The 15,845-nt window shown below is 44.4% G+C and overlaps 2 protein-coding genes across 2 annotated transcripts; one reads left to right on the top strand and one right to left on the bottom strand.

Moving 5' to 3' along the window:
* Positions 742 to 4,699, bottom strand: LOC8060650 (PLASMODESMATA CALLOSE-BINDING PROTEIN 3). The gene is made up of 4 exons (XM_002460926.2): positions 4,198 to 4,699; positions 3,101 to 3,334; positions 2,072 to 2,105; positions 742 to 1,517 (listed from the first exon to the last, which is right to left on the bottom strand). The coding sequence occupies exons 1-4, from the start codon at positions 4,253 to 4,255 to the stop codon at positions 1,259 to 1,261; spliced, it is 585 nt and encodes a 194-aa protein (XP_002460971.1). The 5' UTR covers positions 4,256 to 4,699; the 3' UTR covers positions 742 to 1,258.
* Positions 10,109 to 15,780, top strand: LOC8060649 (ribosome biogenesis protein WDR12 homolog). The gene is made up of 14 exons (XM_002463103.2): positions 10,109 to 10,413; positions 10,498 to 10,598; positions 10,693 to 10,799; positions 11,896 to 11,931; positions 12,031 to 12,113; positions 12,235 to 12,302; positions 12,398 to 12,508; positions 12,606 to 12,737; positions 13,158 to 13,301; positions 14,650 to 14,758; positions 14,837 to 14,973; positions 15,061 to 15,096; positions 15,179 to 15,307; positions 15,441 to 15,780. The coding sequence occupies exons 1-13, from the start codon at positions 10,134 to 10,136 to the stop codon at positions 15,269 to 15,271; spliced, it is 1,437 nt and encodes a 478-aa protein (XP_002463148.2). The 5' UTR covers positions 10,109 to 10,133; the 3' UTR covers positions 15,272 to 15,307; positions 15,441 to 15,780.

Genomic DNA, 15,845 nt, shown 5'->3' with positions numbered 1-15,845 from the left:
ACTCTCATTGCGCCCTGATGCCCCCTGCCGTTTTCACCACGCTTCTTGCAGACTTGCCGCTGCCGGCTCCCGCGCAGCCAATGGCCACGCCATGGTCTGCACCGTGGCAGGGCAGGGCAGCACAGCAGCGCCCCTGCCGCACGGGCACGGCACGCCTGCTCTGCTCCTGACCACCCCCCGTGCCCCGCCGTAACTCGCCCGGCCCCTTCGGGTACACGCCAATCATGCTGCTCGCTGCGCGACACCATGTGCGGACGCACGGATCCAGCGGCGAGCGCCGGCCCGCCTCGCGCTCGTTCCATGATCGCGTGCCCCGCTTTGTACAGCCGGGCAGCCTGCCCGCATCATCATTCATCGCTCGTCACGCAGCTCTCGGCTGGATCCAGGACGCCGTCGTACGACGACCACTGCCCGCCCCCCCGGCCCGGCCGTGGGGCCTGCGGGTTTGCAACTTTGCAAGTGTTCGTGTGCGCTGCGGCCGCATCTACCCCCTTTCAGCAAGGCAACAAGCAGTGACAGAGAGCGAGGTAGCCCCACTCCGCTAGGACGGGAACGGGACGCGCCAAACAACCTAACGGTAACGTCGGTTTGCAATGCCGCCATGCTCAGCTCATGACGATAAACAACGAGGCCCGACGGCGTCAGCAATGGAAGTACCATTGCTTCTTTCCCTTTTCCAAGAGAGCTGAGAATCTCTGTATGTATCAAGAATAGTTAGACAGATAGTGGATGGAGGTTACAGAGCTCTAACTTGGTCTCAATTCATGCAGGTTCATCAAAGTGTGCCGAGAATATGAGCCACCGACAGGGCGACAGAGATGACATGCAAGTTGATGAAAAAAAGCACGGCATTGTTTGTCCAAATAGCAGCATTCTCATTCCAGCCAGCCAGCCTTGAAGAACTAATTAACCTACCAGTACCTTCCCTACATTTACATGATTAACAACAGAGAATAAAAAAGACAGACAATTGTCCTTGCATGACAGAGACAGACATCCTACCAGATTACAGAGTAATACACAGAACTTGAGGCGGTCACAGAGGAGCCCAAACGAAAGGGCACCCCACCCATGAGCTCCCCCAGGCTGCACCGAACAAGAAGCAGGCGCTAGTGGGTTTTCAGATAGGATGCATTAGGTTTCGGTTCTCCCTTTCTCCATAGATCATTAGAGTACTCCTGAAATGCCCCTTACCAAAAGGGTTGTTGTGCTTTCTACTAGCAGGTAGGGTCTTGTTTCTGAGGTCATATCAAAGCGATCATGCGAGCACGATGGCTGAGAAGAGGAGCGCAGCGAGGGCAGTGGCCAGCCCAGCCGTTGGGAGGAGCAAGCCCGCTGCTGCCGCTGTGTCCATGCCAGCGTTTGTGCCTGGTCCTAGGCCGCCGAACCCGGTGGTTCCGGTGGCAGTGCCTGTCCCCATGCCAGTGCCAGTTGTGCCTGTGCCTGTCCCGGGCGTGAAGGTCCCTGGGGTTCCTCCCATTGTGCCTCCAGTGGTCGGGGTCATCGTTCCAGCGGCGCTGCATAAACAAGGCAATGCTGTTAGTATTGTGGTAATGTTGAGTCAAGCCACATGCTGAATGTTATGCAATTCTTAATACAATCATCTGAGCTATGGATTATATGCAGTTGTTTGCTACTTGAACCCCCTGCATTAGTCAATGCAAGATGTTCATGGTGTGGAATTACAAAAAGGATCTCTAACCACTAGCCTGGAGCTATGGAAACATCATCAATGACCACGGAGTACTGTGCATACATCAAAGCATGCGTAGGATTGCAATTCTGGAAGTTCATAGCCTCTTAGGCATGCATTTTGAATGTTCCTGTAGATCAACTGATCTGATGTCTAAATTCCAGTTTCCTATTCCAGAAGTTATGAGTAGTTTGGAAGAGCATCAATTTAAATTCAGCGAGCTGACTGCATTACAAAAGATCTGGCTGAACATGATGCTTAAATTTCTTTGAGGGTACCAGTTCCCAAAGTGCACAAGTTTGAAATATGAAGTACTCAGCCAGACCTAGTACTACATGGATCATCGTGGTGCACAATTAATTTAAGTTCATGATGTACCTTGCACTGGTAGGGTAAGAGCAGCCAGAAGAACCTGAAAGTTTAGAACACAAAGATCATATAAGATACAAGTAGGACTCTGATTCAGTGATGAAATGGATAGTCTCACCAGCCAGAAGAACATGGAAGCATAGAACAGAAACATCATATAAAACACTGGAATCTGTCTTTTGAATGATAAAACAAAATCGCAAGAACAAAATCTGCCTTTGCCACTTTCCTTTTGGAAAGTAGGGAAAAAATGGATGCTCTTTCATGCCCATGCCTGCCCCAGTACAGACCAGAGAATATTGGGTCAAGAATAAAGCATACCGCAACAGCTTTGAACTTTGCAAATCTTGCTATTCATTCAGAAAGTTTGTAATTTTTTTTACTACTTTATTAGTTGTTAGGCTAGTCCACACCAATAACCTAATTCAGTACCTGTACAGAACCGGATTCCCTAAAGCTTGACCAGTACACCTAGATAGCTTTAACTTATGCTAACTGATAACAAAATGAAATGTGCCAAAAATGATTAGATCCACAATGCTCCATGTCAAAAGCTGAGTTGAGGTGGCCCAAGCACACAAGTCTGAAAAAACTTTAGGGACGCTAGTAGACGGCACGAATATTGGTTCCACTAACTTGGCCAACTTTTATTCTTGTTCGCAATTCTAACCCAGCAAACAAGGAACTAAGCACTATTACTGCAGGTTAATCGCAAACGGTTAATCCTTGAACCTGAATGCAAGGGTACAATAATACTCTAGGGCCTTGTTTAGTTCCAAAATTTTTTGCAAAATCGACACTGTAGTACTTTCGTTTGTATTTGACAAAAATTATCCAATCATGGACTAACTAGGCTCAAAAGATTCGTCTCGTCAATTTCGACCAAACTGTACAATTAATTTTTATTTTCATCTATATTTAATACTCCATGCATGCGTCTAAAGATTCGATGTGACGGAGAATCTGAAAAATTTTGCAAAATTTTTTAGGAACTAAACAAGGCCTAGGGGGGCATGAGAGGGGGGCCGGGGCATTTACTTGGGTCGCTGGTGGTGAGGGTGGCGGTGCCGGTGAAGTCGCAGGTGGCGCCCTTGGCCTTGTTGTTCTGGTAGTAGCTGTTGGCCGCCCAGGAGCAGTGCGCCGGGACGGTGTTGGGGTTGTAGCACGCCCCGTTCTCATGGATGGAGTTGCAGTCCGCCCCGGAGCCGCAGGCGTAGTCTATGGTCTTCTGCAGCGCCGCCTGCGTCGCGTCCTGCCTGCACACGCACCACTCTGCACCAAAGATTTTTGGTTAGCGAACTGCTAGAGAGACTGAAGGGAACGCCTGGCCTGGGCGTTCCAGGGGACGCGCCGGTTCTCCCGCATCAGTTTCTTGTTGGATGTGGTATGTGGATGTCACCAAATGCGATGGTCAGGGGACAGCGTGAGCACAGCAAGCAGACGTTGCACACGCAAAGGAAGAGAGAACAGCACTTTTCACTAGGCATGTGCTCCAACGGAAATCTGAGCCTTTTGTGTAAGCTGTGTGCTGCATTTCAGTTAAGCAAAAGCACAGAAAGGGATTTTGAAAAAGGAAAGTTGTTTTTGGGGAGAACTTCAGTGTCCATCAGCAAACAAGAGGAAATTTCCCTCTCCTCTCCCCCTGCTCTGTTCCTGAACGAATCTCTTCGAAACAGAAGCGGATGAGTACCGTCGGCTCGAACAATGTCAGTTAAAGGAATCTTGAAAAAAAAACTCAAATGGCAAAAACAGTGGGCCTCAGATGCAAAGTCTGCTTGGTTCCTCCAAAAAAAAAGGAGAAAAAAATGGAAACCTTTTTATGTTCCAGAAGAAACGAGCATTGAAGCACAGCTGAAAAACAAGCACAGAAACACAGAGCCGGGAATGTCAGAGCACAGAAATCAGTAGTAGAATAGAAGAGGTTGCGTGGCGACTCGGCAGAACGACGAACAAGAAACCCCGAGGTTTGCACGGACGCACGCACACACCAAGAAGCCCAAACTCCGGAAACAAAAGAAAAGACGCGGCCGCAGTCATTATGGCAGTCGACGACGCTGACGCTATTACAAAATCCACCGAGAGCAGAGGAGAGGAAGGAAAGAAAGGTTAGAAAAAGAAGAAGAGTGAGTGCTCACGTGACACGGCGAGGGTGGAGGAGAGCAGGAGAAGCACTGTCACCACCAGCGCCTTCATGGTCTACTACCCTCTGCCACGGACGAAGCGAAGGTCTCCTCCCAGGACGCGCCTGCGACTGCGAGCACGCGAGAGAGCTCCGGACGGAGACAGCGGGCCTTGCCGGTAGAGAGAGAAGAAGATAGAGAGATTCGGAGACGATGGTCGATGGGGAGGGAGAGAGTGATGAGGAATGCGAGTGCGAGGGCGTGTGTGCAGTGCAGCGGCTGGCGGCCACTCCTGGACTGGGACAACAAGAGCGGCTGGCACTGGCGGAAGTGGGAAGTGCGTGCACTGTGCACCGCGCGTGGCGTGGTTCTGCTTGGGTGCGCGACGCGACGCGACGCGCGAGAAGCGAGACGTGCGTGTAGTAGCCTGGAGGAGGAGTATTTGGTCCGGCACGGGCGCCTACTGGTTCCAAATTTATGTGCGCCGTCGACCGTCGCCCTGCTATACTGCTACTGCTGCTCGCATCGGCGACGGTTACGACCCTCTCGGAGACTGAGCGCCTCGCAGTCACCACCCACCTCTGCTTTGAGGGTTCCCGTTCGCCGTCATCGCGTCGCACCCGCCACGCCACCGCAGCAAAAATGCAAAATGCCATCGGCAGACGGCAGCGTATTCCGTGCGGAATTCGCCCTCCGCTTTGTGCGTCCAACTTTTGCAAAAGCGTTTGGTTCTTGCTGCCGCTTTTCTCTCTATCCGGGAATTTTGTTTTCGAAACAGTATATCCGTGGCCCTCTCTAGAGATGGCGTTTCGAGGTCAGCATACAATTAGGGCCTTGTTTAGTTCCCAAAAGTAAAAAGTTTTTGGTACTGTAGCACTTTCGTTTGTTTGTGACAAATGTTATCTAATCATGGACTAACTAGGATCAAAAGATTCATCTCGTGATTTACAGCTAAACTGTGTAATTAGTTTTTGTTTTCGTCTATATTTAATGTTTTATGTATGTGCCGTTTTCAGGATGAACTAAACAAGGCCTAGGCATGCCGTTTTCTCTCTCTTTTTTTCCTTCTTCTTCTTCTTCTTCTGTTTTCCTGTGGAATTAAAGCACAGTAACGGAAGCGAAATATTTGCTGCTAAACAAATGAGGAGCAGTAAGCTTAACAAAAATAAATGAGGTAGTGATGGAGATTGAAATCTTGTGGGTGAAACAACAAACGCTACTTTTAGTGCTTGGCAGATCTTGATGGCGTTTGTAAGTTTGTGGTCCGCATTACATTCATTCTCTTGGCGTTGTTGGCGAGAGAAAACCTGCCCTGCGCTGTCGTTGACTACTCGTACGTACGTACCTACACTACACGCATGCTCAGCTGGGGCCTGGGGACGGTCTCACCAAACGCAGTGGAGGCATATGGCTGGCTGGCACGAGATCGATTTGAGATTTCCAATCTATGGTTCCGAAAACTTTTCAGTTTTCGAAACTGTAGCACTTTCGTTTGTTTATGGTAAATATTATCTAATTATAGACTAACTAAGGTCAAAAAATTCCTCTCGCGATTTACAGTCAACTGTATGATTAGTTTTTATTTTCGTCTATATTTAATGCTTTATGTATGTGCCGCAAGATTCGATGTGACAGAAAATCTGAAAATTTTTTGGATTTTAGTATGAACTAAACGAGGCCATGTAGTAGTATATCCGACCAATAACCCTCCCTTGAATTTGAACGCGGATTGTCCGCTGCAGGAGGCAGTTTTGAATTGCAGAGAGCAGGAAATAACCCCATGCATGGCTCCCAGGTGAAAAGTCGGCACTCAGCAGTGAACTTTTTTCAGTACTGTATGTACTACCGTGGTGACAAAAGCAAACGGTCGCATTCAGAGAAGTGTGGCCGTGTGGGGAGGGGGCTTCAGCTTAAGCTTCAGCAGTACTACTCCGAGGATTTAGGGCATGTTTATTTGTTGGATGAAAAGTTCTTTTAGTATTGTAGTATTTTTATTTATATTTGATAATTATTGTCTAACTATGTACTAACTAGGTTTAAAAAATTTATCTCATAAATTACAGATAAATTGTACAATTAACTATTTTTTATTTATATTTAATACTCCATATACCGCAAAATTTATTATGATGAAAAATCTTAAAAATGTTTTGAATTTTATGTGTAACTAAACAAGGCCTTACAGGACCGGATGGGGCTCATTATTTTGAGCCCTCCATTATTTTCGGTAGGTGTGTTCGTCAGGGCTCAAACTGCGAGAGCCAAAGAGAAGGTCCGGACGGACACAGGTACACAGCTACGGAGTACACAGGAACGTTTCCACAGTACAGTCCATATGGCTCCTCTTTGTGCAGCTGTGCTTGGCCTCGCCTTCGCCCGCCTGCCTTGGTCCTTCACCTTTGTTTGCACTTTGCAATCGGCTGATACGTATGCATCCAACCAAGTTAAACACAAGCACTACTGAAACCGAACGGTCTTTTTTCTTTATATACTACTCCCTATCTTAAAAAGAGTGACGTTTTTTACTTTTAGAAAACGTGTTTGACCGTTCGTTTTATTAAAAAAAATTATGTAAATTATAAAGTAAATAAATTATTAGTAAAGTATCTCTAATAATAAAATATGTCTTAATAAAATATATAATATTTATATAAAATTTTTAAATAAGATGAATAATCAAACAAAATGTCTGAAAATTCTAAAACGACACTTTTTTTTTTTAAGACGGACGGAGTACTCGTTATTACCGACACGAAGAAACGAAGTGGCCATTGCCCGTCTGTCAAGCTTACCTCGCTGACCGGTTCGGCTTCAGAAATGGCCCCAGCGAAACGCGAGAGACTCACCCCAGGCCCAGGGCGCGCGCCACTCGTTGGACCCTGCCGCCCGGCTACCCCAGCTGTTGCTTTGGCGTGGCGGGGACATGCTGTCGCGCTCGCAGTCGACGCCCGGCACTTCGGCAGTCATATCCTCCGATCGGATCGCTGAACCGTTCCCTGCGTGATCCGGTGATGATCTACTAGCCTTTGCCCCCTTTTGTCTCTCCGCCTACGAAGTCCGGCCGCGAGACGATGAAAAAGCAAGCGTGGCCAGGTGCTCAGTTCAACCCGCACCATCTGCCTGCAGCAGGGCAGCAGCTCGTCGTGGTCGACCCCTTTGTTGACCCCCCGCACCCGGAGTGCAGAGGCAGACCAGCAGATTCATTCTCCAACTCCAATCACGCATCACGGCACCAGGCAGGGCCGGTCCGGTTGATTGAATGGTGTCAGTGCCGCTGTGAGATGGGCCACCGGTGACCCCGCCGGCCGCCGGCCTACGCGAACGGACGCGAATATATGCCGCCTGCCGCCGATCAGTGGGCTGCGAATCATTGCGTCATGTCCACGGTCCGGACACACGTACGGCACCAGAGACCAGACCTGGGGCATTTTTCCTAGTGCGATGGATGGATGCCCCGCCCGTGCAGCTCCTTCGTTTGTAGCCGGATCAGTTGGACGGACCGTGCTGGGTGTGGACAAGGACAAGGGAGTGCCGAGCGCACGTGCAGCAGCGAGTGTGTCCTCAAGGCGTTTGCTCAACGCCTCAACGGTGACTGACTACTCTGCCTAATGCCTATCCTGTCCTGCAGAGCTCGAATCAATCCACTCGACAGGTAACCATCGCCGCCGCCAAGTCCTGGTTCTGGATGCGTGTCCGGACAAGACAAGAATCAAGCGCCACGCTGGCTGCCGGCGTGGAGCTGATCGTGGATTACTGTCGCTCTGTACATGCTGCATTGTATTTCTGCTGTACGTCCCTGCGCTCGCGAGCTTTCCGAATCCGAGCTGCAACCCTAGGCATTCCGCTGCAGTGATGAAAATGAGAGCCGTCTCCTAGATTGGTACTCCCTCCCGCTATCTTGCTACTGTTTTTTTAAATTTATTTTTTTTATACGCCAGAACGGTCTCCATATGGGAACTGGGTACCATTAAGAGTGGGCGTGGGCCATAGCGGGCCGGACGCAATCAGTTACTTTTTTCTACGTACGTGACAAAAGTTGACACAAATTCACCAAGTGGGCTGTTGGGTAGGTTGGACTCAGCCGAAATAATCAGAATGGGCTCGGAGTTTCATTTCCTCAAGCCTGTCTAGAAATACGGGATACCTTCGCGGATTTGCTAGCGTTGTTCCGTTGGAGCCAAAAAGGCTTGTTAGGCCTTGTTTGTTCACTCTGAAAATAAACAATTTTTCAAGATTTCTCGTCACATCGAATCTTGCGACATATGCATAGAGTATTAAATATAAATAAAAAAAACTAGTTGCACAATTTATTTGTAAATCACGAGATAAATCTTTTGAGTTTGGTTCAGACAGAATTTGCCAAATAAAAACGAAAGTGCTATAATATCCCAAAATAAAAAAATTTAGGGAACTGAACAAGGCCTAGTTTGGATGAAAACAAACAGTATTTTAGAAAAAAAATAAACATCTTTAGTACCTACACCATCAAGACATGTTTCATGGCAGTTTTAATGAAGCTAATTTAATATTATAGACATTGGTGTATCTTTTAGGAACTTATTCAAAGTCAGATAATTAATTATGGTTTTGCTTTTGTTTAGAAAACTTAAGATGCATATAACTTGTCGTCACTGTAATAAATAGCATATAAAGGGTTGGTAGCAAATCTACGTCAAATAATGATAAGTTCCAATAGCGGTACCTGATAATCTCATATAATTTTAAGTACACAGATCATGAATAATAATGAGTATAAATAGAAATTTAATTGCACTTAAAAAACTTATATCTCACATACTTAAATTAAGGAAACAAACATTGTGTTCCACGCGTTAAATCATCACATTGTGACTTGTGAGCAATAAAATAGTTCACGAGACTATCACTCATTGTCATTGGCAAAAGCAACAACATCATCGCCCTCATGGTCACTTGAACCATCTCCATCTGCATAAGGATTATTTGCCTTCACGTCATTTGTGGCATGCTACGTGCAATTACGACCCGCAATATCGTCCTGCTATCCAGAATCACGTCCGCAAAGTTTTAGGCTTCTAAGTTCATAGCGCTACCTTGTAGCCCTACCGCTATTGCGGCCGCTACCACCGCTATTTTATTACCTTACTTGCCATAATTTTTTTGTCTACAAAATAGAGCGGCAACCAAACTTTGGTGTGTCATAGCATCTCATATAATTTTTTTTGGGGTGAGTTAAAGCTTCAACTCATCATTCTACCTTTTCCATCTAAATTCACAAAAATAAGTTCATCTAGATTTTACTAAGTAAAAAAATTAACTTTGACATTGATAGTTATTCTTAAAATTTTATATGATTGACAACACATGATTGTTATATGTTTTTACTAGATTCATCACATAAAGGGACTTCCACAATACGTAATCCGGTAATGTACTTTTACAAATATTACAAGTCTGAATTAAGATAAGACTTACTATAAAAATAACTAAAATGGTCTAAAGTTTTAGTTCTAAACTAAACTTTAGATCAGAGAATCTAAACATACCCAGCTGGTGGCTAAATGATAGGGTACTTCTGTTAATTAACACGCCATAGAGAACTCAGCTCATCAGGTGTACTCCCTCCGTCTAGATTTTTTTTTTGCAATTTTAGCATAATGTCATGATTTAATATCTTATTCAATTAGTTATAGATTTAAAATATCAATATTTATGATATTAAAAAAATTATTTTAAAGCCATAAATATGTATAATATTTAATAGAAAATTGGTTAAACATGAACTACTTTTGTGGGCACAGGGCATGCAACCTGCATTACATTCTTTCCTCTGGATACAGGTAGTAGCAAAATATGTGTCTTAAATCGAAAGTACTCAGAGGGGCTTACTGCAAAATGGCATTCCCAATTGTCATTTCCCCACCCCCCTGTCGCTGAACACTGGGACCAACGACCTCTGGAACCCTAGCCAAATGGGAAACCCAGCGTTCAGAACTTCCAAAAGGCCAAAACCCTCCTCCGGCCCTTCCCGCCGCCGCCACCCCGCCGGGCACCACCACCTCCTCGTTCTCCTTCCGTCCGCCGTCGCCGTCGCCGTCGCCGCGATGGACGGCGACCCCTCGCGCCAGGTGCGCGTGCGCTTCGTCACGAAGCTGCCGCCTCCGCTGCGGGCGCCGCCCGCTGCCATCGCCGTCCCTGCGGACCTCACCCGCATGGGCCTCTCCGAGATCGTCAACAGCCTCCTCGCCGCCGGTGAACGCCTACGAACCACCTGCGGCCTCCCTCGAGAGTAACGACCCACGGATTTCTAAGCCTTTCTTCGTTCTCGTTTTGCAGCCGAGCCGGACCACCAGACACAGCCCTTCGACTTCATTGTGGACGGCGAGCTCGTGCGGCTGCCACTCCAGGAGTTCCTCCTCGCCAAGGGCATCTCGGCGGTACAGTTTTTTCGGAGGCCTTTTTTTCCCGGAGGTGTTGCTGTGTAGGATGTGGTTGTGATTTTTCTCGAGGATCGGTGTGAATGTGTTGCAGGAGAGGGTGCTTGAGCTCGAGTATGTGAAAGCAGTGGCGCCAAGGAAGCAGGAGGAACCTTGCCCCCATGATGACTGGGTTAGTGCTGTGGATGGATCGAACTCAGGGTATGGTTCAACTCTTGTTTGTTATGTGCCAACCTGTTAGCTGTGGAAGTAACTAATCTGGTTTGGAACTTTTATCTTCTGTTATGTTATTTGTAGCATGTGCATTGGACCTGGGCTTGAATTTTGCATTTGATTGATTTGCTTTATTTTGGTTGGATATTAGTTGATGCGCAAATTTGATTTTTGACTAAGGTATAGGCTTCCAATTTATTGTTGGTTCGAGTATCGAATCACAGACATGGCTGTCTGCTCCCATGCATACCCTGTTGGATACTTTAGTTGACAGTCGTTACGAAATATACCTATGTTGATAATGTTGGCATTGGTGTGCTTCAACTAAGTTTTGCACACTGCATGCTGTCCCTTGTTACAACCTGTGGCCATCGGTGAGATCAAACCGACGATGGAGTAGCAACAACTAGACATCAGGTAGATGATCTCAATAACGAGGGGAAGCTCAGCTTCCAGATCTCGGTTCTTGTTCTGGAATATTTTCTGTCCCCTCTCTATTCTTAGGATGGGTAGTATATAGACTTGGTCCTATCTTCCACCTGGGTCTCATGATTGGTGGACCCACTTGCCAGTCAAAGCATTGGACTTCTTGCTCTCCATCATGGGTGTGACATCCCTGTTGTGCGCTGATCTGCTTTGTTGGATTGGGTAGTGTTGACATCAATACTCCACAGAGCACTAGTTATGAATAAAAATCACAGGATGACCACATACCCTATTAAATCTGTCTCCTTGCTACATTGAACCAATTTGTCTCCTAAACTGGCAAACTGCCCATCTTTAATCATAGTGACCAATCACTGGTCAACATATACATTAGTTTGTTGAATGTAGAATACACCAGATAAGCTAGGGTCACTTTAGAAAGATGTACTCATGTGTCCTTTGGAATAATGCAACTAATAAAATGGAACAAGTCATCTCTGTATATCACATAACACACAATGACGAGTTATCAGTTCTGTTGTTGGATATGCATAAGTCGCGCATTAACATAAAGATGAATATTTGATATCTTGAACCTTTATTGAAGTTTTAGCTTCATGTGGTATGTATTACTGCTAAACCAGTTGTCTTTTGGCAGTTTTATATTATCTGGATGCTATGATGGCTTTGCAAGGTATGTATATCTTTCAAAACAATAATATTTTTATTACTCTTGTACATTTGTTGCTAGTATGGACCTGTTGTATGCCTTACCCTTTCATTTTTCTCTTAGATTATGGAAAGATGCAGCAGTGTGTACACAAATTTTGGAGGGACACGCTGATGCAATTACTTCTGCCAGATTCATAAATAAAAGTAAGCACGCTTGAAATAATAACTGTTTTGTATGAAGGCATCTGTTCCAAAAATGTTTCTGCTTCGTTCTCGCATTTTCATGTAATTTTATAAGTGATTGGCATGAATGATGTTTTCACAGGATCTGAAACTGAGGGCAGTCTGCATGTAGTGACTGGCTCAAAGGATAGGTCGCTACGGCTATACAAGGTAGTGGCCCCTTTTTACCTTTCCACAAGTCTTGTTTGTTCCATGGTAATATATATTTTTTCTTATATCCTACATTATGCCTTGGACTCCTGAAGTGTGACACATCAGTCAGTATGGACTACCCAAAGCGGGTTGGGGCTTACAAAATTCTTCGTGGCCACACGGCATCTGTTAAAAGTATCTCCGTAGACCCTTCTGGCGATATGGTAATGATCACTGTCTCTCCTTCTGCATCAATGCTACTGCTATTTTTACTTATTATACATCCACATTTCCTTCTGACCTTTTCTTTTGGGTACCTAGCTATGTTCTGGATCCTGGGATAACACCATCAAGTTGTGGGCAGTTGAACGATCTGAAGATGATGATGCTGTTTCATTGAAGAAGAGAAGGATGAATTCTGACTCATCTGGACCTGAAGAGTCTCAGTTAGAGGTACTAGCCTTGTTCTAATCCTAATTCCTGAGTCTTGTATGCACAGCACCAAGCATGTTTATATCACCTTATTTGCGATTTACTGGTATGCCCTTGGTGTGCTGACCTATGGTGATAAAGTCTCTGTACTCAGCTGCCAATCAATGGTTTCTATTCATGATGTAGCCAACTGATAGACGTTTCCCTAGTGCTGTACCTGGATTAGATGAATTAGTTCCAGTTATTTGGTTTTGTTGTGAACGTGCAAGTTGATGGTTTTCAAATCCTTTGTATATGATTGATTTAGTGTGTATTGACTACCATGATTTTGTGAGAGATAGAAAGATGCCACTTTTCTGTTAGTACCTTTTTTTTCCTCCCTTTTCAGTCATGAATTCATGAACTGCCACTTATCTCACAGTTTTGATTCTTGTAATTCAGGGTTCAGCCACTTCAACACTTCTGGGACATACACAAGGTGTAACTTCTGTTGCCTGGCCTGAACAGAAAACGATATATTCAGCATCTTGGGATCATTCTGTAAGGCAGTGGGATATCCAAACAGTGAAAGAAACATGGAATATGGTATGAACTTTATCTTTATATTCCAAATTCTGTAAACACCATCTATTTGGTTTCAGTAAATGAGTCCCAACCCACTTAATAGAATATTTGTGTATTACAAAGGGGCTCTATGGACAATGATTTGTTTTTGGGTAAAGCACACTTTTCAACCTCCAGCTTGCAGGACATCTCTATTTTCAACCTTAAACTACAAAACTGGGCATCGAATGCCCTGCAACTGTCGAAACGGGGCAAAACACAACCCCAAACTGGAGCAAAGTGGTTTCCGATGTGATTTTATAAAGATAATAAAAATCTGGTTTGATCTCTCAGAAATCATATCTAATTTACTTTAAATCAGAAAATATGAAACTAGTACCCATTTTTTTCTACAAATGATATCTATCTGTTGGTGATCTATTTAGAGTTATTTGTAACTTATTTATTTATGTTCCTATTTTTCTCTCGCTCATAGTCCTGCTCACTATTTATTTAAGTTATTCTTTGCACTGTATCAGACCTTAGATCAACCAAGAGAATTTGGCAGCTATGAGTACATAGAAACACGACACAACCTCACAGATGCCATGCTCTACCACATCTATGGATCCTATTTAGGCATTGCATGGATAGCAATTTACTCTATATTGATTTCCTGATTAGGCAATAGGTTTCAAGCTATGCAGTGCATAAAAATTTATGCAATCAGCTGGCCATGCAATGAACATATAGTAGATGGCAATAAATAATAGGTGCTGCTTCAAGCCATAAAACACTAGGAACACAAACAAATAAGATCTAAGTACCTCCAAATAGAGCACTGACAGATATGTAATATTTTTAAGAAAAAAGTGGTTCTTATTCCATATTATTCTGAAGTAAAATAAATTTGCTATGAATAGAGATTAAACCAGATTTTTATTATTTTTAGGAATGAAGACCACTTTGCACTGGTTTAGGTTGCGTTTCGTTTGGTTCTGACAGTTGCAGGGTGTTCGTATCTGTTTGTAGATCATGGTTGAAAATCGGAATGTTGATAAATGGAGGTTCCTTTGTTTTTTGAACTAGCATAACAGAAAGAAGGAAACCAACTTTTTCTATGCTAATTCACCTTAACATCTCAGATCAGGAAATTAACTTTTCTATGCTAATTCACCTGGACATCTTTTAGATTAGGAAACAAACTTTTCTGTGCTAATTCACTTGTTCAGGTTTTCTCCTGAGTTTGCCTAAGGTGATGCAAAAATGGAAATGGCTACTTGTCTGTTAAATGCAGCAGATACTTTAAGCTATTATATGTATCATGTTCATGTTCTATTTCATAACTAAATCTGTCTTATTTCACTTTTTCATCCACACTTTTTCATAGTTTTGTGGGAAGGCCTTGAATTGCTTGGACTGTGGAGGTGAGGGTTCTTCATTGATTGCTGCTGGTGGCTCTGATCCTGTGTTGAGGGTATGGGACCCTCGCAAACCTGGTAAATATATTATAGATCTTTTAGTTATCTTTGTTGGACCATATTCAAATTAGCTGATATGTTTTTGTCTGCGAATAGGAACATTAGCTCCTGTTTTTCAGTTCTCCTCCCATTCTGGCTGGATCACTGCTTGTAAATGGCATCCAAGTTCATGTTTCCATTTGGTATCATCTTCATTTGATGGGAAAGTGATGTTGTGGGATCTAAGAACAGCAGTATGATTCTAACAATTCGTTATCTTCCTCGTTTGCTCCTTGTACCATTGCATTAATTTTTCACTGATGATATTGCTTCTGTTGCAGTGGCCGCTGGCGTCTGTGGATTCACACGAAGATAAGGTACTCTTTTTTGCCATGTTTCTTTTTCCTTGTTTCAGAAGGGGAAATGAATGATATGCTTAGCTAACTTTGGCTATTACAGGTTTTATGTGCCGACTGGTGGAAAGGGAACAGCGTGATAAGCGGCGGAGCTGATTCCAAGCTATGTATCTCATCTGGTATTCATATTGTGTGATGAAGTTCTTATGCTTCTTGAGTCCATGCTATCGAGGTTCGAACTTTTCTCAATGGTCATTATTTTGAATGGTTGAACTTTACTTCTTTCCTTTTGCATACTCTGCTTTGTCCATGTCGAACCATTTAGGTGCTTGTTAGCCATTGCTAAGTGTTGTTCAATTGCACAGATGATATGGCTTGACAGGCCATTCCCAGAAGCCAAACAATGTCATCTATGTTTGTGGGAAGATCTGCAACCCTTCAGTCAAGATCAAGATACGGCACAGGGCTTGCCAGATGTGTATGCAGAAGTACATTTCATGCATTAGTAAGTTCCATAGCAATTGATAACTGCATTTTGCTCATCAAGTTTTGTGTTCGTTGGTGAATTTGATACCAACATTACTACCCCAAGATCATGAATTGATAGTTGAAGTTTTGGCTGACCCGCCTGTGTTTATGCTCTGGTACTTGGCGCTTGCCCGCTTGGCAGCGTGGTATAAAGGGGACTGGCATGATTGTGAATGTGATCGACGTTATTTAGCGCAGAGCCGTACTACTTCATATTCCAGTCACAGTAGACAGGCCCGCTT

Source organism: Sorghum bicolor, chromosome 2 (assembly GCF_000003195.3).
Source record: "Sorghum bicolor cultivar BTx623 chromosome 2, Sorghum_bicolor_NCBIv3, whole genome shotgun sequence".
NCBI lineage: Eukaryota > Viridiplantae > Streptophyta > Magnoliopsida > Poales > Poaceae > Sorghum > Sorghum bicolor.
Note: the sequence above shows the minus strand (reverse complement) of the source record. Positions and strands in the feature narration are given on the sequence as shown.

Bases quoted from the DNA above. Each gene is read 5' to 3' on its own strand.
- LOC8060650 (XM_002460926.2), bottom strand. From the start codon at position 4,255: ATGAAGGCGCTGGTGGTGACAGTGCTTCTCCTGCTCTCCTCCACCCTC. The intron at 3,335-4,197 runs GTGAGCACTCAC...TCTTTGGTGCAG, and splicing joins CTCCACCCTCGCCGTGTCAC to AGTGGTGCGTGTGCAGGCAG. The intron at 2,106-3,100 runs GTAAATGCCCCG...CTAAACTTTCAG, and splicing joins CCTCACCACCAGCGACCCAA to GTTCTTCTGGCTGCTCTTAC.
- LOC8060649 (XM_002463103.2), top strand. From the start codon at position 10,134: ATGGGAAACCCAGCGTTCAGAACTTCCAAAAGGCCAAAACCCTCCTCC. The intron at 10,414-10,497 runs GTGAACGCCTAC...CTCGTTTTGCAG, and splicing joins CAACAGCCTCCTCGCCGCCG to CCGAGCCGGACCACCAGACA. The intron at 11,932-12,030 runs GTATGTATATCT...TTTTTCTCTTAG, and splicing joins TGCTATGATGGCTTTGCAAG to ATTATGGAAAGATGCAGCAG.